At 39.8% G+C, this 22454-nt stretch overlaps 3 protein-coding genes, 2 long non-coding RNA genes and 1 pseudogene across 8 annotated transcripts; 3 read left to right on the plus strand and 3 right to left on the minus strand.

Annotated features, from left to right (window-relative positions):
* Nucleotides 1-531: 531 nt before the first annotated feature.
* On the plus strand, nucleotides 532-2110 carry LOC147336211 (uncharacterized; annotated as a pseudogene). Its single transcript, XR_015128639.1, has 2 exons — nucleotides 532-653; nucleotides 1426-2110. The product of XR_015128639.1 is annotated as an uncharacterized LOC147336211 (transcript).
* Nucleotides 2111-6201: 4091 nt separating this feature from the next.
* On the plus strand, nucleotides 6202-9299 carry LOC147336212 (uncharacterized). Of its 2 annotated transcripts, XR_015128219.1 has the most exons (3): nucleotides 6202-6323; nucleotides 7114-7229; nucleotides 8232-9299. It is a non-coding gene; the product is annotated as an uncharacterized LOC147336212 (long non-coding RNA). The 2 variants fall into 2 exon arrangements; XR_015128218.1 differs by lacking the exon at nucleotides 6202-6323 and having other exon boundaries at nucleotides 6364-7229.
* Nucleotides 9300-9573: 274 nt separating this feature from the next.
* Nucleotides 9574-11187, minus strand: LOC147336213 (uncharacterized). Its single transcript, XM_086285271.1, has one exon. It carries the CDS (start codon nucleotides 11028-11030, stop codon nucleotides 9576-9578), a length of 1455 nt encoding a protein of 484 aa, XP_086141397.1. The 5' UTR covers nucleotides 11031-11187; the 3' UTR covers nucleotides 9574-9575.
* Nucleotides 11188-14925: 3738 nt separating this feature from the next.
* On the minus strand, nucleotides 14926-16836 carry LOC147336214 (uncharacterized). Its single transcript, XM_086285273.1, has one exon. It carries the CDS (start codon nucleotides 16654-16656, stop codon nucleotides 15202-15204), a length of 1455 nt encoding a protein of 484 aa, XP_086141399.1. The 5' UTR covers nucleotides 16657-16836; the 3' UTR covers nucleotides 14926-15201.
* Nucleotides 16837-16916: 80 nt separating this feature from the next.
* Nucleotides 16917-20558, plus strand: LOC147336215 (uncharacterized). 2 transcript variants are annotated; one of them, XR_015128222.1, is made up of 3 exons: nucleotides 16917-17123; nucleotides 18376-18491; nucleotides 19491-20558. It is a non-coding gene; the product is annotated as an uncharacterized LOC147336215 (long non-coding RNA). The 2 variants fall into 2 exon arrangements; XR_015128223.1 differs by lacking the exon at nucleotides 16917-17123 and adding an exon at nucleotides 17150-17585.
* An 8-nt stretch (nucleotides 20559-20566) lies between these two features.
* Nucleotides 20567-22344, minus strand: LOC147336216 (uncharacterized). The gene has a single exon (XM_086285274.1). The coding sequence runs from the start codon at nucleotides 22289-22291 to the stop codon at nucleotides 20837-20839; it is 1455 nt and encodes a 484-aa protein (XP_086141400.1). The 5' UTR covers nucleotides 22292-22344; the 3' UTR covers nucleotides 20567-20836.
* Nucleotides 22345-22454: the final 110 nt, after the last annotated feature.

Here is a 22454-nt window from a genome sequence, read left to right on the forward strand (position 1 = left end):
CATCGGGTTTCCACAATATTTAACCCCACAGCAAGAGCTTGTGAAGTTGGAGAGTAGTGTTCTCTCAGCCTTCTTCCAATGATAAATCCCCATGGCACACATGATTCTGATATTGTATATTATAGCCAAAATATTATGACATAATAATTATCCAGAAAAGCCAATCTCACTTTAATAAGATCAACAGAAGTCTCGTCCCGCCTGTCCCATCACCTCCAACCCTCCCACCCTGCCCTCACACCTCACTCATACGAATTGTAGTGACCGAAAATGAAATGAATAGTCTGCAAGGAGTTCATAGAATGCAGAGAGATGTGTGAAGTGGGCTTTTAAACCAGAGCAGTGAAAAACATGGAACGTTTCTTTATACTGGAAATGGCTGCTGAGAGAGCCTCTATAGTTATACATGGGAGGGTACCCGCGCCCTGGGATTGTTTAGCTAAACGGCCTAAACCGTTTCCCATTCATTCTCTATGGTAGTGCTAAACCACTACGGATGTAATATATTTTTGGCCACTACGGTCTTCCGGCGCTGTTGGGAGTTTGAGATGCGGCGGCACTTTTAAAAAATCTCCTCTTTTACGTTTCGGGAGAGAAAACAAGTAACTCACCGCTCGCAACACATCCCAACGCTCCTCATTCATTGATCAAAGGTAAGAAACGTCGTTTGAAATAACAGTAAACCAACAGAATACATTTACAGGTGTATATTACAGGTAATAGGCGTGTTGCGATTGCATTTACGAAGCATCCATCGCTCAGTTAAAGACGGTGGGAGTTTGCATCTGCTGTTGTAAAGTGGCACGGTAAAAAATGAATGAACGTGATCCTTAAATAAATTGCGTGTTTCATTGACGTGTTTTGCCATTAAATAAACTTTGTAGGTTTCCGACTGCTGTGACACTGACATTACTATAATGTGGTACAATTAAATAACCAATAAGTGTCTTGTTATGAGATGACATGCTAAATGACTGAACCTGCTTTAAAAGAAAATGTATTGCTTTCATGTTGTAATGGTCAGTCACCTTATCAATGCGAAAATCTGTTTTGATATCTCTAACATGAGCAATGCCCACTCGTGTATGAATAAACACGATAGCTTAAATACATATATGTTGTTAATCTACCAGCAATTCTTATGTGCCATGACTACTAAGCAGTTACCACAAATTTTGCAGATATGCCAATAATCATTCAACCATGAAAGGTGTTTATTTACAGACAGAACAGTTTGTTGTACCTGGAGTAAAAAACACTTTTATCCCAAATGTTGTCAATGTTCTTTCAAATTGTGTCTCGTTATTGTTCTCCTGCATCCTGCTGTGTAAACCCAGCAGCAAGATTATAACCTGAAATGTCTTTGTTTGTGTTTGGAATCAATTTTGTTTAATATAATTGTTTATTTTTTCACTGCTTGTTAAGATGCAGAAGAAAGTTGCACCATATCCAGGGAAAATCTCTGTGGTGTTCCGCAAGGGGCCACTTGGATACCTTCTCCAGGACCCGTCAAAAGAAGCTCGACGGATTAAAAATGACCCCAAACTGCAGGACAAGTCTGCACCTGTGAGGGAGGATGTTTACATCGGAATGCTCTGACTGTCATCTATCAGAGAGGAGGGGATGAGTCTGACATGAAGGAAGTGCAGGGAGAGTACATTCTGCAGTTTGGAAAGCATAAAGGGAAATCTTTCCGGTGGCTTCTGGGGAATGATGTCGGGTACACCATGTACCTGATCAAAGATCTCCAGAAGGAAGAGGCTGCAGGGACCTCTGTGGAAGAAGGGCATGGCAAGGAGAGCTTGCATTCATTTGTACAGTATGCCCTCAGCTTTACAGAGATAAAGACTCTTCTGAACTACAAGACCAGCAGAGTGAGTGTTGCTGCAGAAGCCTCTGAGAATGATCAGCTGGTTGGCTTTGGCTCACGAGCCAAGAGCACCTGGAAGGAGATTCAGGAGTCTCCTTTCTACGAGGCAGAGAGACAAAGATGGGTGGAAGAAAAGAGGAAATAGGGGAGAAACTGTTGATATTGTACATAAGATAGTTTTGTTCTAGTTTTGTAATGTTTATTTTGTTTATATAAATAAAAACTGATTGTAAATATAAAAATGTGAATAAATTGTGTTCTGTAAAAATAGCAGCACAGCTCTCTTCTTTATAACCTCTTAGAGTTCACCTGTATGTTTATATACCTGTGTGTGCTCACCATCAGGTAATCAGTTTTAAAAAGCTGTGAGTGCTGCCCTGAAAGCTTACATATTATTTCTAAATCACTTCATGTAATGATAACAAGCCATCCTTTCTCTAGTGGGGTCTCACAGCTTTTATCTTTATAATCTTTCTGGTTGATTTGTAATATTAGAAACATGACTGCTGTCTTTTATCTGTGTGACTATACAGCCTGTTTCAGACATGACAACCAGACAGTGTCTGAAGTTACCTTTAATACATGCAACACAGCTGGAGATAGTCCAGACACTGTCTCACTTCTGATGATAATATTTTTGGTTTAGGTATTGTTGCTTTCTGGCTTGAAGCTTATCTACAAAAGCAGTTCAATAAGGAGAGATCATGTGGAAAAACTGAACATGATTTATTGAGATACAGAAATAAATGTAACTGTTAGGCAGTTAGACTCCAATGACCCATCATAGCAGAAGAAATCTCAGCAGTGACAGGATTTTGCATAAGCCACACCCCAGAGTCAAAATGCTGGTAGTGATGAAGATGGAGGCTGGGACAGGGTTCTGAGTGACCACAGTGAGGAGGAGAAAGGAGAGGAGGCGGGCTGCATAGCTGAGGATCTGAAACGCAGAATGGCAGAAGCAGAAGAGCAACAGATTTAAAGCATGCAGAGTGGAGGCTGGCAAGAGCATGACTAGAATAAAGTAATGATGTCAGTACTGAGTTTGTGCTGGAAAATGAATAGATATAAACCAACAGCCACCAGGAAGCAGACAGATGACTTATTACAGACATGCCTTGTTTAAATTATGTATAAGCTTCATTTTCTATGTCATCAGAATGTATCTGTATTGTAGTTTTAGCTTTAGTCTTTGTATTAAAAGTTGGATGTCTGCATAATTGTAGACTATATGTCTGGTATGTATCATCTCAAAACTGTGATGATACAGTTTAGTCTGAGTTATGTACTTTGTGACAGTATAGGTACGTAATGCAGAAAAATTGCTCCACAGGCCATAACACTATATAATATAAATAAAATGATAATGAAATAAAAATTAAAAGCAAAGTGAAAAATAAATGTTATCCACAATAAGTAAATTGAAAATGGTGTTTAACTTTTGATAATGTAACACAACCTTTGTCCCAACCAGGACTCGAACCCGCGCTCAGACAGTTCAGTGTAAAAAAAACCCCATTTTTTTCCAATGCCCGAAAAGCTGCGATTTGATTGGCTGTTTCTCCGTTACACCTATACGTGATGGGCCCCCGCGAGGGAAGCTCGGAAAGCTAGGCAGAAGTTATTTGGAGAGGAGAGTGACTGCCATTGGTTGAAAAGAGAGGTAAAAAAAAAACTTCAGTGGTGTGGAAACATTATGCGTTTGTGGAGTCAGACGTGGATCAAGTAGACATAGTGTGTAAACTTTGCTACAGTGTCGTAGCTGCACCACAGAGCAACACTGCAAAGTTCACTAAACATAGATGTTTACATTTTTCATTTATTTCTTATATTGCAAACATTTGCACACTATTTTATAGTATTTTTTTAAAGTCATTATTCAATACATTGTTATTGTTAACCCTTTAAATCCCTGTAGAACCTGAACCGCATAAGCTAGCGCAATAATTTGTTTTGCATATTAAACCGGAGGAGTTGTACTTACATCTTATGCCATCAGCTTGTCCTCGGTCACGGTTTCCTTCCACATATAGCTTTGCAAAAATTGCATAAAAAGCGCTTGCAGGAAAAAAAAACATAATATTCCAGAAACATGCTTTGCCGATCCGATCAGCTGTTCGTAACACTTCCCACATTGAAAAAGACATCAACACGAACTATCTCATGTCCCCCATTTCCTGTCCAAAACCGGAAGTGACATCATTTTTGCGGAAAATGTAGTTTTTTACTTGTAGGCCTTAAAAGCCTATACTGGTGTTTTTATAAGTCATGTTTGACTTTTCTGAATAGTTTCTGGGATGCTTGGAACTCGAATTGCACTGCTGGAAATAGTTTATTTTGATGAACAGGCTGTTTTATTTGCAAATTTGCATCATAGGATTGTTTTTTGTTTTTCCTGCAGCATATAAAAATTGCTGTATCTCCAAAATAAAACTATGAAGACACTCAAAATAAATTTCCTGTTGGTGTAAACTATTTTTTGCAACTTTTTTGTATTTAAAGTTTTGAGGGATAAGCCTCTTAAATTTCTCCAAGTAGAAATATATGTAAAAAAAACAAAACAAAAACGATTTTCAATTTTTTTGTAGTTTATTGCACTTTTTTGCAATTAATGTAGTTACTATGGACTTAATGCATACATATTATTAAAATATGGGCTATAACAGTTGTATAGCAACTCGAAATGCTCCCAAAAATGGCACTACAGCATGTAAAAATATAATATAAGCTCTGGCGGACTTGGTTCTATGGTAAGTCTTAAAGGGTTAAATAAATATCGTCAAATAATCGAGATCTCAATTTCAGTGAAAATAATCGTGATTATCATTTTTGCCATAATCGAGCAGCCCTACAGAGAAATGTGGTATGTTTGGAGTAAACAGCAACTGACTGTTGTGGAACAGTCTAAGCTAACAATTGCTGACGATCAGGCTCCATTCAGGCACCTGACTGTCAGCATGTGGAATACAAGAGGCTCAAAATAAGAGTCAGTAGCAGAAAACACTGATTTCCAGAGAACATTTGGCAAGTTTCTCATGGGTGTGACCAAAAATGAATTTTCCTTACAAATGTGACACCATTTAAGGGGGGAAAACGGTATAAGGTTAACTGACAAAAAGAAATTATCAACAAAACACACGTTTCCTTACCTTTTGTGCAAATTTATTAAAACCTTTTAGTTCAGAAAGCTGATCTGTTTTAACTCATGCTCATTAATACTGCAGATGCTGAAATTGAAACAGGCTGAAATGTTTTGCGCTGTTTTCTTAAGCAGTCATAGTTTTTCTATTTGGTTGGACGCTGAAGTCAGTTGTGTTGGGGTTGTGGAAGTCCTTGGTATAACAAATGAACTGTAATGGATACCAGTGAAAAGCTTGAGAAAAAAGGGGGTTGATGCTGGTAGTAGCATGTTCTCTATTTGGCCAAATGCCATCTCCAACATACACAAAGCCTAATTACACAATGGTTGCCTGAACCTATTCTTGTTAAATGATGAAAAACTCAAAGGCACGTTTGGGCAGTGGATGAAAATGTGGGCTATTGATTCTAAAAACAGAAATCACAACAAGGTTCAACATTTACTAAAACCGCAATTCAATCATCTGACAATCTTTACTCATTAAATTATAACAGTTAGATGAATTTATATGCAGTGATTTACTGATCAATGATCAAAGGGGAGATTTATGCCACAAGGAAGATTGTCATGAAAAGTAGGTGGCTTTGGATCTCCTGTAACCTGTTGAGCTAAGCTGTGTTTCCAGCTCCACTCTTTGATTTAAAAAACTTTATGTTGTCAAAGTTACTTGATTGCAAATGTATATTGGAAATCTCGCCATACATTTTTCAATGTCAGCAGTGCAAAAACCTGCACTGATCTGACCTAATTTCTTCCTCATCCTGATTCCTGACCTTGGAAGGGAGAGAAAAATATTTTTGTTTTGTTTTTGTTTGTCTTCTTGTTTTATTTAATTCCTTGTAGGATATGGATCCAACAAGTAAAGTATGCATATTATACACACACACAAACACACATGCAGCTATTACCCATTACTTGTATTCTTGAATAAAGCCATTGATCTGACACATCGGCAGTAGTGAAAGAAGGAGTGTTCTTCCTCCAGAAGAAGCGGAAGCGTTTTTTCTTTTTCTCCAGCTGCTTTATCACGAGCACCTTTTTCTCGAGGATGAGGATTTTCAACTCCTCGATTGTTTCTGTGTTCTCCTTCTGCAGCTTGTTGCATTTTTTCTCCACTTCTTCTATTTCAGCTTGTTTTACTTCCAACCTTTCTTTCAGCACTTTAGATGTTGCCTCCTGTTTTTGCAGTTTTTCATATAAACACAACTGTCAGCCCTTCACTTTTGGTGCCGACAACATTTTGAGCATTTTCGACAGTTTGTGAAATGGTCGTCATTGGCATTACATGCCAGTAGTGTTCGCTAACTGACTTTACCGGTGATTATATTTATTATTGTTATTATAATTACTATGTATTATGATTAGTTTCCCCACCGGAAGAATGCGACGTTCTTGCCAGAACATTCCCAAATAATTGACCACGTTTATTAACAGATTAATTTTATCCACAGTTTTAGGGTGAGCTAGAATAGATATATGGTTTCAGTAATACGAATAAGGGCGCAACAACATAGAGACAATGACGATCACTCTCATAATTTCATTACGTTAGTGCACCCATCGCTCCGCATCCTTAACGCTACATTGATGTCAAGAGTCTCTGACACAGCTGTGCTCTGCAGCACAGACACCCTGCTTATCTGTGATTCGGCCAGACTGGTGTTGAACTCCAAAGACATGCGCGGGGTTAGGTTAGTTGGCTGTTGGTGTGAGTGGTTGTCTGAGTCTCTCTAATAACCCTCCAACAGACTGGCGACCTGTCCAGGGTGTACTTTTGCCCTATGACAGCTGGAATACAACCTGAATAAAATAAGTAGGAGAAAATGAATGATGTTTATGAACTGTAGTTAATGTAGTCAGACAATAAGTTACCGAGCAACAGGCCACAAGTCTTGGTGCAGAATCATACTAAGATTTAAAAAATAAAATGTTGGCACTGGTGTTTGAAACAGTATACTGTCAGTAAGACTGGAGCAACTGCACACATCTGGAAACTAATAACTAGAGTAGTTAAGTAACATTTTGTTACTGCATCCATTTAGCCAGGTATAATTAGCATGTCTACATACATGTCATTTCTAATGTGGTCCTATGTGGTATGTTGTAGGACAGTGAAGTGTCTGACACTGACCATGTACCAGTGCCTGAGAACACTGGTATGGAGGGGGAGAACGCACCTCTTTACTGTATTTGTCAGAAACCAAACATCAACTGCTTCATGATGTAAGTATATATCAGTTTTATATTTGCAGTACGCGCAGTAGGGGTGGGCGCTAGCTTCAGCAATGTTATCAGAGATTTTCTTTTTTAAAAATGAAGATCTTCTATTTCGAGAAAACTACCAATAAGGATATATGCACAGATATAGAAAACAATACTGTAACATTTTATTGATGCTTGCAGTTTGGAGGCAGCAGTATTTGCAAGTGTAACTAAATTCCAGGCATTTTCCATCCTTCTTTTCATATCAGCTTTTTTCTAATTGTCAGTGTGAACCAAGGTGTCAGCAGCAGCATTATAGTGCAAAAGTAGTGACCCAGCATAGATCAAATGTAAGCACAAAAGTAGCCAAGGTAGTGTTTTTCCTGGAAATTTTAAGTGAAAGGATAAAGTAACTGCTTACCACTTTAGTTTAACAATGACTAATGAAATGTAACCGTGTAACTCATCAGCAGTCTGCACAGTATGGTCACATATTAAAACTGAAGAATATGTTGTACTTGTTGTAGTGTTTCATCATGGGTCCAGTTTTTACCCAGGTGCTTAAAGCCCTTCTTTACCCTCATGTAACGCCAACAGTAATTTCCAACCACTATTTCCTGTTCCTGTCAGTCAAACAAACAGACGACAAACATCTTCTATAAACAGGAATAATGTCATTTTATCGGATTAGAAAAAAACATCTAATCTAGCGTTGATATTACACTGCTGTTTAGTGTCTGGCTAATCTCAGTGTCACCAAAATATCTGCCCTACATGTCAAACAATGAGAGAACTTGAAACGGTAACATCACCTAGCAGCTTATTTTAATTAGTGCTAACGCTTTGTTTGCTGGCTAACATTGCTATTATTATAGTCACAGTTAATTGACTTTGAATAGCTTTATTTCAAAAGTAATTTTACAATTTCACAGCCATTTAGCTGTGTTAACTGTACATGCTGTAGGTCATAAGGCGTGCATGGATCATTTTTATAATCAGCCTCTTATCTTTTGTCCACCACAGACTTTGCCATGATAAATTGGTCAGTTGACAACCAGGAGCCGTACACCTTAACCTCAGAGGCCAGGACATCCAGGGGCAGTGTGAACACGCACTTGTTTAAGTGGGACGCAAGATGGACTATAGAGGGCCAGCCCCTTGCCAGACAACCAAGTGCTGTCCCTGTCCACGGCCAGTGTGAGAAGGACTCTCACTAAAGTCAACCCACACAAAGTTACTGGACCAGACAATATACCTGGACGCGTGCTCGGAGCCCGTGCTGACCAGCTGACTGATGTCCTAGCGGGCATCTTTAACATCTCCCTGAGTCAAGCTGTTGTGCCACAGTGCTTTAAAACCACCACCATCATACCTGTCCCCAGACCTTCCCAAAGCCTAATTACACAATGATTGCCTGAGCCTATTCTTGTTAAATGATGAAAAACTCAAAGGCACGTTTGGGCAGTGGATCTGTGTGAAATCAGCAGCTTGCAAAACTAAATCAAAATGTGTGCTATTGATTCTAAAAATAGAAATCACAATAAAGTTCAACATTTACTAAAACCGCCATTCAGTCATCTGAGAATCTTTACTCATGAAATTATAACGGTTAGATGAATGTATATGCAGTGATTTACTGATCAATGATAAAAGGGGAGATTTATGCAATAACGAAGACTGTCATGAAAAGTATTTGGCATCTGATCTCCTGTAACCTGCGGAGCTAAGCTGTTTTACCAGCTCTGCTCTCTGATTTTTCTTTTATCTTTTATGAAAAAACACAAGTTGTCAAAGTTATTTGTTTGCAAATGTATTTCAGAAATATCGACATACTTTTTTTAATCAGCAGAAACTTTATGTCAGTAGTGCAAAAACCTGCACTGATCTGACCTCATTTCTTCCTCATCCTGATTCCTGACCTGGGAAGGGAGAGAAATATTTGTTTTTGTTTGTCTTCTTGTTTTATTTAATTCCTTGTGGGATTTGGATCCAACACGTAAAGTATGCATATTATGCACACACACAAACACACATGCAGCTATTACCCATTTCTTGTATTCTTGAATAAAGACATTGATTTGACACATTTAATTAGCAGCCAATTGTTTTTAATTGTTCAATTGTTAAGAAAAAAGAGAAGGTGGGTGGGATGTAAAGGGAGAGAGGAGAGAAAACCCCAACAATCCCCTCCGAGCAAGCACTAGGCGACAGTGGATAGGAAAAACTCCCTTTAAAATTAAAGGAAGAAACCTATGACAGAACCAGGCTCTAGAGGGGGCAGTCAACTGTCGGGACTGGTTGGGGGGTGACTGTGAAGAGAGGGGAGGGAGATGGGAGAGGTGTTAGTAGTTAAGGGGGGGGGGGGAATTAAGCTGGAATAGAGGTGGGGGAAGAAGAGGTGACATTGGCAGTAGTGAGAGAAGGAGTGTTCTTCCTCGAGAAGAAGCAGAAGCGTTTTTTCTTTTTCTGCTTTTTCTCAAGGATGAGGATCAGCTCCTCGATTGTTTCGGTGTTTTGCTTCTGCAGCTTGTTGCATTTTTTCACCACTTCTTCTTTTTCGCCTTGTTTTTCTTCCAACCTTTCTGTCAGCACTTTAGATGTTACCTCCTGTTTTTGTAGTTTTTCATTTTCTCCTTCCAGCTCAGATGCTTTGAACTTCAGTTTGTTGTAAAGTTCTTGCAGGTTTTGGTTGTTCTTCTCAAACTCCTGGAGAAGAAGTTTTTCTTCTCTCTGCTTACTGACCAGCTGTTCTCTTTCTTGAAGCAGGTCTTGATATTTGTGCAGTGTCTCATTGAACTTTACCTGCAGCATCCTGTCGTTTCCCTCCATGAGCTGGAGTTGGCACTCCATGTCTCCCTGCTTTCTGTCCAGCTGCTCTTTCTCTTGAAGGACTGCTTTATTTTGTCGCAGAGCTTCATCGAGCTTTCCTTGCAAGCTTTCATTTTGTTGCTTGATGCTCTGAAGATTGGAATCCATTTCTTTTTGTTTGCTTTCTTGTTCCCTTTTCTCTTGGAGGAGCTTCTCATTTGCTTGCTCTGTGCGATCAAGCCTTTTTTTGTCAACATTGTACTTTAGCTCCATGTCTCGGAGGTTGCTGTGCAGCCCTCTCTTCTTCAAGCCATCTTCTTTCTTCTCTTGGAGGAGTTTTCTATTTTGTCGAAGAGCTTCATCAAGCTTTCCTTGCAAGCTTTCATTGTGTTGCTTGATGCTCTGAAGCTTGGAATGCATTTCTTTCTCTTTTAACTCCTGTTGCCTTTTTTCTTGGAGAAGCTTTTCATTTTCTAGCAGTGTGCGATCAAGCTTTTTTTTGTATACACTGTACATTAGCTCCATTTCTTGGAGATTGCTGTACAGCCCTCTCTTCTTCGTGCCGTCTTGTTTTTTCTCTTGGACAAGTTTTTTATTTTGTTGCAGGGCTTCATCAAGCTTTCCTTGGAGCTCCTGGTTCTTTTTGTCCATGTCATGGAGATCTTGTTGTTTCTCCTCAATAATAGCTTCCTTTTCTTGAAGCTGGTATGACAACTTTTTTAGCTGAGCGCTCTTTTGCTCATTTTCCTCCATCAAGAACTTAATCTTCTCGGTGTTTCTGAGCGCTTCATCCTCCATTTCTTCCAAACGCTTTTCCTCTAGTTCGACTTGGTCACACCAAGGAAGAGAGGAAAGGGAAGAGTCTAGTGGCTCATCCCAGGGAAGAGTGTAGGGGTCAACTTCTTGTCCCTTTGGATTTGTTTGAGACATCTTGGGTCTGGATACAGTTAGAATTGCAAAGGATCCAAATATTTCAAAAGGCTTTTCTGGCGAACGGTTCAATGCTGCACACATCAATGCTGCGAGAAACGGACTAAAAGTCGTTGCTCTTCACCGCTATTTATAGATTTTTGGATCAAAGGATCAAAGGATCAGAATGGTGGTAAGATTCTACATGTGTGTGACGTCATAATTCTGTAAGGCAATGAGGTTGTCACGTGATATTTTTGGAGGAGGGCATTTTTCAATTTGGACAAATTATCAATAAAGTTTCAATCTCTGTTATTTTTCCCCAAAAAACGTGTTGTCGCAATAATGTTTTCTACTGTAATTTGTGCCAACAGATGGCGCAGTTTAAAGTTGGCTGTTACTCTGCCCAGGCTGCTACCACAGAAGAAGAATGTAGACCAATAGTACTTTAACGATGTCCGCTGATCGTTTCCGTGTAAATCTTAGCATTGCTTTAGCCGTCAAGCTAAAGGTTTAGCTTCATACTGCCATATTTTCAGAGTAACAAAATATTTAAACGGTCTCAGATCATGGTGAGTATTTGAAAAAAATGTTTATTTAATGAGAAGCCTGTGATGTGGAAAGGTTAGCAAGCGTAATTTTGCCTATTGTGTTATACACGGGTGCTTACATCCGAGTATTGTTGATCTTTTCTAAGGTCCATGGGTTTATCCAACGAGCAGCTAAGTCACCGTTATATCTGTAATTTTGTGGGCAACGTCTTAATGCAAAAAAAAAATCCCAAAGCAACGAAGCAAAGACTAAAAAACCACACAATGCGTTTTAAGCTCTCTCTGCGTTCACTGCCTCTGCAAGTGTCAAACTTCCTCGCTTTAGCTGATGCTAACCAACATTAGCGCTTACGGTTCGTATATAACACAACTGTCAGCCCTTCACTTTTGGTGCCGACAACATTTTGAGCATTTTCGACAGTTTGTGAAATGGTCGTCATTGGCATTACATGCCAGTAGTGTTCGCTAACTGACTTTACCGGTGATTATATTTATTATTGTTATTATAATTACTATGTATTATGATTAGTTTCCCCACCGGAAGAATGCGACGTTCTTGCCAGAACATTCCCAAATAATTGACCACGTTTATTAACAGATTAATTTTATCCACAGTTTTAGGGTGAGCTAGAATAGATATATGGTTTCAGTAATACGAATAAGGGCGCAACAACATAGAGACAATGACGATCACTCTCATAATTTCATTACGTTAGTGCACCCGTCGCTCCGCATCCTTAACGCTACATTGATGTCAAGAGTCTCTGACACAGCTGTGCTCTGCAGCACAGACACCCTGCTTATCTGTGATTCGGCCAGACTGGTGTTGAACTCCAAAGACATGCGCGGGGTTAGGTTAGTTGGCTGTTGGTGTGAGTGGTTGTCTGAGTCTCTCTAATAACCCTCCAACAGACTGGCGACCTGTCCAGGGTGTACTTTTGCCCTATGACAGCTGGAATACAACCTGAATAAAATAAGTAGGAGAAAATGAATGATGTTTATGAACTGTAGTTAATGTAGTCAGACAATAAGTTACCGAGCAACAGGCCACAAGTCTTGGTGCAGAATCATACTAAGATTTAAAAAATAAAATGTTGGCACTGGTGTTTGAAACAGTATACTGTCAGTAAGACTGGAGCAACTGCACACATCTGGAAACTAATAACTAGAGTAGTTAAGTAACATTTTGTTACTGCATCCATTTAGCCAGGTATAATTAGCATGTCTACATACATGTCATTTCTAATGTGGTCCTATGTGGTATGTTGTAGGACAGTGAAGTGTCTGACACTGACCATGTACCAGTGCCTGAGAACACTGGTATGGAGGGGGAGAACGCACCTCTTTACTGTATTTGTCAGAAACCAAACATCAACTGCTTCATGATGTAAGTATATATCAGTTTTATATTTGCAGTACGCGCAGTAGGGGTGGGCGCTAGCTTCAGCAATGTTATCAGAGATTTTCTTTTTTAAAAATGAAGATCTTCTATTTCGAGAAAACTACCAATAAGGATATATGCACAGATATAGAAAACAATACTGTAACATTTTATTGATGCTTGCAGTTTGGAGGCAGCAGTATTTGCAAGTGTAACTAAATTCCAGGCATTTTCCATCCTTCTTTTCATATCAGCTTTTTTCTAATTGTCAGTGTGAACCAAGGTGTCAGCAGCAGCATTATAGTGCAAAAGTAGTGACCCAGCATAGATCAAATGTAAGCACAAAAGTAGCCAAGGTAGTGTTTTTCCTGGAAATTTTAAGTGAAAGGATAAAGTAACTGCTTACCACTTTAGTTTAACAATGACTAATGAAATGTAACCGTGTAACTCATCAGCAGTCTGCACAGTATGGTCACATATTAAAACTAAAGAATATGTTGTACTTGTTGTAGTGTTTCATCATGGGTCCAGTTTTTACCCAGGTGCTTAAAGCCCTTCTTTACCCTCATGTAACGCCAACAGTAATTTCCAACCACTATTTCCTGTTCCTGTCAGTCAAACAAACAGACGACAAACATCTTCTATAAACAGGAATAATGTCATTTTATCGGATTAGAAAACATCTAATCTAGCGTTGATATTACACTGCTGTTTAGTGTCTGGCTAATCTCAGTGTCACCAAAATATCTGCCCTACATGTCAAACAATGAGAGAACTTGAAACGGTAACATCACCTAGCAGCTTATTTTAATTAGTGCTAACGCTTTGTTTGCTGGCTAACATTGCTATTATTATAGTCACAGTTAATTGACTTTGAATAGCTTTATTTCAAAAGTAATTTTACAATTTCACAGCCATTTAGCTGTGTTAACTGTACATGCTGTAGGTCATAAGGCGTGCATGGATCATTTTTATAATCAGCCTCTTATCTTTTGTCCACCACAGACTTTGCCATGATAAATTGGTCAGTTGACAACCAGGAGCCGTACACCTTAACCTCAGAGGCCAGGACATCCAGGGGCAGTGTGAACACGCACTTGTTTAAGTGGGACGCAAGATGGACTATAGAGGGCCAGCCCCTTGCCAGACAACCAAGTGCTGTCCCTGTCCACGGCCAGTGTGAGAAGGACTCTCACTAAAGTCAACCCACACAAAGTTGCTGGACCAGACAATATACCTGGACGCGTGCTCGGAGCCCGTGCTGACCAGCTGACTGATGTCCTAGCGGGCATCTTTAACATCTCCCTGAGTCAAGCTGTTGTGCCACAGTGCTTTAAAACCACCACCATCATACCTGTCCCCAGACCTTCCCAAAGCCTAATTACACAATGATTGCCTGAGCCTATTCTTGTTAAATGATGAAAAGCTCAAAGGCACGTTTGGGCAGTGGATCTGTGTGAAATCAGCAGCTTGCAAAACTAAATCAAAATGTGTGCTATTGATTCTAAAAATAGAAATCACAATAAAGTTCAACATTTACTAAAACCGCCATTCAGTCATCTGAGAATCTTTACTCATGAAATTATAACGGTTAGATGAATGTATATGCAGTGATTTACTGATCAATGATAAAAGGGGAGATTTATGCAATAACGAAGACTGTCATGAAAAGTATTTGGCATCTGATCTCCTGTAACCTGCGGAGCTAAGCTGTTTTACCAGCTCTGCTCTCTGATTTTTCTTTTTTCTTTTATGAAAAAACACAAGTTGTCAAAGTTATTTGTTTGCAAATGTATTTCAGAAATATCGACATACTTTTTTTAATCAGCAGAAACTTTCTGTCAGTAGTGCAAAAACCTGCACTGATCTGACCTCATTTCTTCCTCATCCTGATTCCTGACCTGGGAAGGGAGAGAAATATTTGTTTTTGTTTGTCTTCTTGTTTTATTTAATTCCTTGTGGGATTTGGATCCAACACGTAAAGTATGCATATTATGCACACACACAAACACACATGCAGCTATTACCCATTTCTTGTATTCTTGAATAAAGACATTGATTTGACACATTTAATTAGCAGCCAATTGTTTTTAATTGTTCAATTATTAAGAAAAAAGAGAAGGTGGGTGGGATGTAAAGGGAGAGAGGAGAGAAAACCCCAACAATCCCCTCCGAGCAAGCACTAGGCGACAGTGGATAGGAAAAACTCCCTTTAAAATTAAAGGAAGAAACCTATGACAGAACCAGGCTCTAGAGGGGGCAGTCAACTGTCGGGACTGGTTGGGGGGTGACTGTGAAGAGAGGGGAGGGAGATGGGAGAGGTGTTAGTAGTTAAGGGGGGGAATTAAGCTGGAATAGAGGTGGGGGAAGAAGAGGTGACATTGGCAGTAGTGAGAGAAGGAGTGTTCTTCCTCGAGAAGAAGCAGAAGCGTTTTTTCTTTTTCTGCTTTTTCTCAAGGATGAGGATCAGCTCCTCGATTGTTTCGGTGTTTTGCTTCTGCAGCTTGTTGCATTTTTTCACCACTTCTTCTTTTTCGCCTTGTTTTTCTTCCAACCTTTCTGTCAGCACTTTAGATGTTACCTCCTGTTTTTGTAGTTTTTCATTTTCTCCTTCCAGCTCAGATGCTTTGAACTTCAGTTTGTTGTAAAGTTCTTGCAGGTTTTGGTTGTTCTTCTCAAACTCCTGGAGAAGAAGTTTTTCTTCTCTCTGCTTACTGACCAGCTGTTCTCTTTCTTGAAGCAGGTCTTGATATTTGTGCAGTGTCTCATTGAACTTTACCTGCAGCATCCTGTCATTTCCCTCCATGAGCTGGAGTTGGCACTCCATGTCTCCCTGCTTTCTGTCCAGCTGCTCTTTCTCTTGAAGGATTGCTTTATTTTGTCGCAGAGCTTCATCGAGCTTTCCTTGCAAGCTTTCATTTTGTTGCTTGATGCTCTGAAGATTGGAATCCATTTCTTTTTGTTTGCTTTCTTGTTCCCTTTTCTCTTGGAGGAGCTTCTCATTTGCTTGCTCTGTGCGATCAAGCCTTTTTTTGTCAACATTGTACTTTAGCTCCATGTCTCGGAGGTTGCTGTGCAGCCCTCTCTTCTTCATGCCATCTTCTTTCTTCTCTTGGAGGAGTTTTCTATTTTGTCGAAGAGCTTCATCAAGCTTTCCTTGCAAGCTTTCATTGTGTTGCTTGATGCTCTGAAGCTTGGAATGCATTTCTTTCTCTTTTAACTCCTGTTGCCTTTTTTCTTGGAGAAGCTTTTCATTTTCTAGCAGTGTGCGATCAAGCTTTTTTTTGTATACACTGTACATTAGCTCCATTTCTTGGAGATTGCTGTACAGCCCTCTCTTCTTCGTGCCGTCTTGTTTTTTCTCTTGGACAAGTTTTTTATTTTGTTGCAGGGCTTCATCAAGCTTTCCTTGGAGCTCCTGGTTCTTTTTGTCCATGTCATGGAGATCTTGTTGTTTCTCCTCAATAATAGCTTCCTTTTCTTGAAGCTGGTATGACAACTTTTTTAGCTGAGCGCTCTTTTGCTCATTTTCCTCCATCAAGAACTTAATCTTCTCGGTGTTTCTGAGCGCTTCATCCTCCATTTCTTCCAAACGCTTTTCCTCTAGTTCGACTTGGTCACACCAAGGAAGAGAGGAAAGGGAAGAGTCTAGTGGCTCATCCCAGGGAAGAGTGTAGGGGTCAACTTCTTGTCCCTTTGGATTTGTTTGAGACATCTTGGGTCTGGATACAGTTAGAATTGCAAAGGATCCAAATATTTCAAAAGGCTTTTCTGGCGAACGGTTCAATGCTGCACACATCAATGCTGCGAGAAACGGACTAAAAGTCGTTGCTCTTCACCGCTATTTATAGATTTTTGGATCAAAGGATCAAAGGATCAGAATGGTGGTAAGATTCTACATGTGTGTGACGTCATAATTCTGTAAGGCAATGAGGTTGTCACGTGATATTTTTGGAGGAGGGCATTTTTCAATTTGGACAAATTATCAATAAAGTTTCAATCTCTGTTATTTTTCCCCAAAAAACGTGTTGTCGCAATAATGTTTTCTACTGTAATTTGTGCCAACAGATGGCGCAGTTTAAAGTTGGCTGTTACTCTGCCCAGGCTGCTACCATAGAAGAAGAATGTAGACCAATAGTACTTTAACGATGTCCGCTGATCGTTTCCGTGTAAATCTTAGCATTGCTTTAGCCGTCAAGCTAAAGGTTTAGCTTCATACTGCCATATTTTCAGAGTAACAAAATATTTAAACGGTCTCAGATCATGGTGAGTATTTGAAAAAAATGTTTATTTAATGAGAAGCCTGTGATGTGGAAAGGTTAGCAAGCGTAATTTTGCCTATTGTGTTATACACGGGTGCTTACATCCGAGTATTGTTGATCTTTTCTAAGGTCCATGGGTTTATCCAACGAGCAGCTAAGTCACCGTTATATCTGTAATTTTGTGGGCAACGTCTTAATGCAAAAAAAAAAATCCCAAAGCAACGAAGCAAAGACTAAAAAACCACACAATGCGTTTTTAAGCTCTCTCTGCGTTCACTGCCTCTGCAAGTGTCAAACTTCCTCGCTTTAGCTGATGCTAACCAACATTAGCGCTTACGGTTCGTATATAACACAACTGTCAGCCCTTCACTTTTGGTGCCGACAACATTTTGAGCATTTTCGACAGTTTGTGAAATGGTCGTCATTGGCATTACATGCCAGTAGTGTTCGCTAACTGACTTTACCGGTGATTATATTTATTATTGTTATTATAATTATTATGTATTATGATTAGTTTCCCCACCGGAAGAATGCGACGTTCTTGCCAGAACATTCCCAAATAATTGACCACGTTTATTAACAGATTAATTTTATCCACAGTTTTAGGGTGAGCTAGAATAGATATATGGTTTCAGTAATACGAATAAGGGCGCAACAACATAGAGACAATGACGATCACTCTCATAATTTCATTACGTTAGTGCACCCGTCGCTCCGCATCCTTAACGCTACATTGATGTCAAGAGTCTCTGACACAGCTGTGCTCTGCAGCACAGACACCCTGCTTATCTGTGATTCGGCCAGACTGGTGTTGAACTCCAAAGACATGCGCGGGGTTAGGTTAGTTGGCTGTTGGTGTGAGTGGTTGTCTGAGTCTCTCTAATAACCCTCCAACAGACTGGCGACCTGTCCAGGGTGTACTTTTGCCCTATGACAGCTGGAATACAACCTGAATAAAATAAGTAGGAGAAAATGAATGATGTTTGTGAACTGTAGTTAATGTAGTCAGACAATAAGTTACCGAGCAACAGGCCACAAGTCTTGGTGCAGAATCATACTAAGATTTAAAAAATAAAATGTTGGCACTGGTGTTTGAAACAGTATACTGTCAGTAAGACTGGAGCAACTGCACACATCTGGAAACTAATAACTAGAGTAGTTAAGTAACATTTTGTTACTGCATCCATTTAGCCAGGTATAATTAGCATGTCTACATACATGTCATTTCTAATGTGGTCCTATGTGGTATGTTATAGGACAGTGAAGTGTCTGACACTGACCATGTACCAGTGCCTGAGAACACTGGTATGGAGGGGGAGAACGCACCTCTTTACTGTATTTGTCAGAAACCAAACATCAACTGCTTCATGATGTAAGTATATATCAGTTTTATATTTGCAGTACGCGCAGTAGGGGTGGGCGCTAGCTTCAGCAATGTTATCAGAGATTTTCTTTTTTAAAAATGAAGATCTTCTATTTCGAGAAAACTACCAATAAGGATATATGCACAGATATAGAAAACAATACTGTAACATTTTATTGATGCTTGCAGTTTGGAGGCAGCAGTATTTGCAAGTGTAACTAAATTCCAGGCATTTTCCATCCTTCTTTTCATATCAGCTTTTTTCTAATTGTCAGTGTGAACCAAGGTGTCAGCAGCAGCATTATAGTGCAAAAGTAGTGACCCAGCATAGATCAAATGTAAGCACAAAAGTAGCCAAGGTAGTGTTTTTCCTGGAAATTTTAAGTGAAAGGATAAAGTAACTGCTTACCACTTTAGTTTAACAATGACTAATGAAATGTAACCGTGTAACTCATCAGCAGTCTGCACAGTATGGTCACATATTAAAACTAAAGAATATGTTGTACTTGTTGTAGTGTTTCATCATGGGTCCAGTTTTTACCCAGGTGCTTAAAGCCCTTCTTTACCCTCATGTAACGCCAACAGTAATTTCCAACCACTATTTCCTGTTCCTGTCAGTCAAACAAACAGACGACAAACATCTTCTATAAACAGGAATAATGTCATTTTATCGGATTAGAAAACATCTAATCTAGCGTTGATATTACACTGCTGTTTAGTGTCTGGCTAATCTCAGTGTCACCAAAATATCTGCCCTACATGTCAAACAATGAGAGAACTTGAAACGGTAACATCACCTAGCAGCTTATTTTAATTAGTGCTAACGCTTTGTTTGCTGGCTAACATTGCTATTATTATAGTCACAGTTAATTGACTTTGAATAGCTTTATTTCAAAAGTAATTTTACAATTTCACAGCCATTTAGCTGTGTTAACTGTACATGCTGTAGGTCATAAGGCGTGCATGGATCATTTTTATAATCAGCCTCTTATCTTTTGTCCACCACAGACTTTGCCATGATAAATTGGTCAGTTGACAACCAGGAGCCGTACACCTTAACCTCAGAGGCCAGGACATCCAGGGGCAGTGTGAACACGCACTTGTTTAAGTGGGACGCAAGATGGACTATAGAGGGCCAGCCCCTTGCCAGACAACCAAGTGCTGTCCCTGTCCACGGCCAGTGTGAGAAGGACTCTCACTAAAGTCAACCCACACAAAGTTGCTGGACCAGACAATATACCTGGACGCGTGCTCGGAGCCCGTGCTGACCAGCTGACTGATGTCCTAGCGGGCATCTTTAACATCTCCCTGAGTCAAGCTGTTGTGCCACAGTGCTTTAAAACCACCACCATCATACCTGTCCCCAGACCTTCCCAAAGCCTAATTACACAATGATTGCCTGAGCCTATTCTTGTTAAATGATGAAAAACTCAAAGGCACGTTTGGGCAGTGGATCTGTGTGAAATCAGCAGCTTGCAAAACTAAATCAAAATGTGTGCTATTGATTCTAAAAATAGAAATCACAATAAAGTTCAACATTTACTAAAACCGCCATTCAGTCATCTGAGAATCTTTACTCATGAAATTATAACGGTTAGATGAATGTATATGCAGTGATTTACTGATCAATGATAAAAGGGGAGATTTATGCAATAACGAAGACTGTCATGAAAAGTATTTGGCATCTGATCTCCTGTAACCTGCGGAGCTAAGCTGTTTTACCAGCTCTGCTCTCTGATTTTTCTTTTTTCTTTTATGAAAAAACACAAGTTGTCAAAGTTATTTGTTTGCAAATGTATTTCAGAAATATCGACATACTTTTTTTAATCAGCAGAAACTTTCTGTCAGTAGTGCAAAAACCTGCACTGATCTGACCTCATTTCTTCCTCATCCTGATTCCTGACCTGGGAAGGGAGAGAAATATTTGTTTTTGTTTGTCTTCTTGTTTTATTTAATTCCTTGTGGGATTTGGATCCAACACGTAAAGTATGCATATTATGCACACACACAAACACACATGCAGCTATTACCCATTTCTTGTATTCTTGAATAAAGACATTGATTTGACACATTTAATTAGCAGCCAATTGTTTTTAATTGTTCAATTGTTAAGAAAAAAGAGAAGGTGGGTGGGATGTAAAGGGAGAGAGGAGAGAAAACCCCAACAATCCCCTCCGAGCAAGCACTAGGCGACAGTGGATAGGAAAAACTCCCTTTAAAATTAAAGGAAGAAACCTATGACAGAACCAGGCTCTAGAGGGGGCAGTCAACTGTCGGGACTGGTTGGGGGGTGACTGTGAAGAGAGGGGAGGGAGATGGGAGAGGTGTTAGTAGTTAAGGGGGGGGGGGGGGAATTAAGCTGGAATAGAGGTGGGGGAAGAAGAGGTGACATTGGCAGTAGTGAGAGAAGGAGTGTTCTTCCTCGAGAAGAAGCAGAAGCGTTTTTTCTTTTTCTGCTTTTTCTCAAGGATGAGGATCAGCTCCTCGATTGTTTCGGTGTTTTGCTTCTGCAGCTTGTTGCATTTTTTCACCACTTCTTCTTTTTCGCCTTGTTTTTCTTCCAACCTTTCTGTCAGCACTTTAGATGTTACCTCCTGTTTTTGTAGTTTTTCATTTTCTCCTTCCAGCTCAGATGCTTTGAACTTCAGTTTGTTGTAAAGTTCTTGCAGGTTTTGGTTGTTCTTCTCAAACTCCTGGAGAAGAAGTTTTTCTTCTCTCTGCTTACTGACCAGCTGTTCTCTTTCTTGAAGCAGGTCTTGATATTTGTGCAGTGTCTCATTGAACTTTACCTGCAGCATCCTGTCATTTCCCTCCATGAGCTGGAGTTGGCACTCCATGTCTCCCTGCTTTCTGTCCAGCTGCTCTTTCTCTTGAAGGACTGCTTTATTTTGTCGCAGAGCTTCATCGAGCTTTCCTTGCAAGCTTTCATTTTGTTGCTTGATGCTCTGAAGATTGGAATCCATTTCTTTTTGTTTGCTTTCTTGTTCCCTTTTCTCTTGGAGGAGCTTCTCATTTGCTTGCTCTGTGCGATCAAGCCTTTTTTTGTCAACATTGTACTTTAGCTCCATGTCTCGGAGGTTGCTGTGCAGCCCTCTCTTCTTCATGCCATCTTCTTTCTTCTCTTGGAGGAGTTTTCTATTTTGTCGAAGAGCTTCATCAAGCTTTCCTTGCAAGCTTTCATTGTGTTGCTTGATGCTCTGAAGCTTGGAATGCATTTCTTTCTCTTTTAACTCCTGTTGCCTTTTTTCTTGGAGAAGCTTTTCATTTTCTAGCAGTGTGCGATCAAGCTTTTTTTTGTATACACTGTACATTAGCTCCATTTCTTGGAGATTGCTGTACAGCCCTCTCTTCTTCGTGCCGTCTTGTTTTTTCTCTTGGACAAGTTTTTTATTTTGTTGCAGGGCTTCATCAAGCTTTCCTTGGAGCTCCTGGTTCTTTTTGTCCATGTCATGGAGATCTTGTTGTTTCTCCTCAATAATAGCTTCCTTTTCTTGAAGCTGGTATGACAACTTTTTTAGCTGAGCGCTCTTTTGCTCATTTTCCTCCATCAAGAACTTAATCTTCTCGGTGTTTCTGAGCGCTTCATCCTCCATTTCTTCCAAACGCTTTTCCTCTAGTTCGACTTGGTCACACCAAGGAAGAGAGGAAAGGGAAGAGTCTAGTGGCTCATCCCAGGGAAGAGTGTAGGGGTCAACTTCTTGTCCCTTTGGATTTGTTTGAGACATCTTGGGTCTGGATACAGTTAGAATTGCAAAGGATCCAAATATTTCAAAAGGCTTTTCTGGCGAACGGTTCAATGCTGCACACATCAATGCTGCGAGAAACGGACTAAAAGTCGTTGCTCTTCACCGCTATTTATAGATTTTTGGCTCAAAGGATCAAAGGATCAGAATGGTGGTAAGATTCTACATGTGTGTGACGTCATAATTCTGTAAGGCAATGGGGTTGTCACGTGATATTTTTGGAGGAGGG

The sequence above is a fragment of the Aulonocara sp. 'chitande type north' Nkhata Bay genome, linkage group LG3 (genome assembly GCF_057382095.1).
Source record: "Aulonocara sp. 'chitande type north' Nkhata Bay isolate Kocher_YH1m ecotype deep benthic linkage group LG3, A_spYH_male_GT1.1, whole genome shotgun sequence".
In the NCBI taxonomy this organism is placed as follows: Eukaryota; Metazoa; Chordata; class Actinopteri; order Cichliformes; family Cichlidae; genus Aulonocara; species Aulonocara sp. 'chitande type north' Nkhata Bay.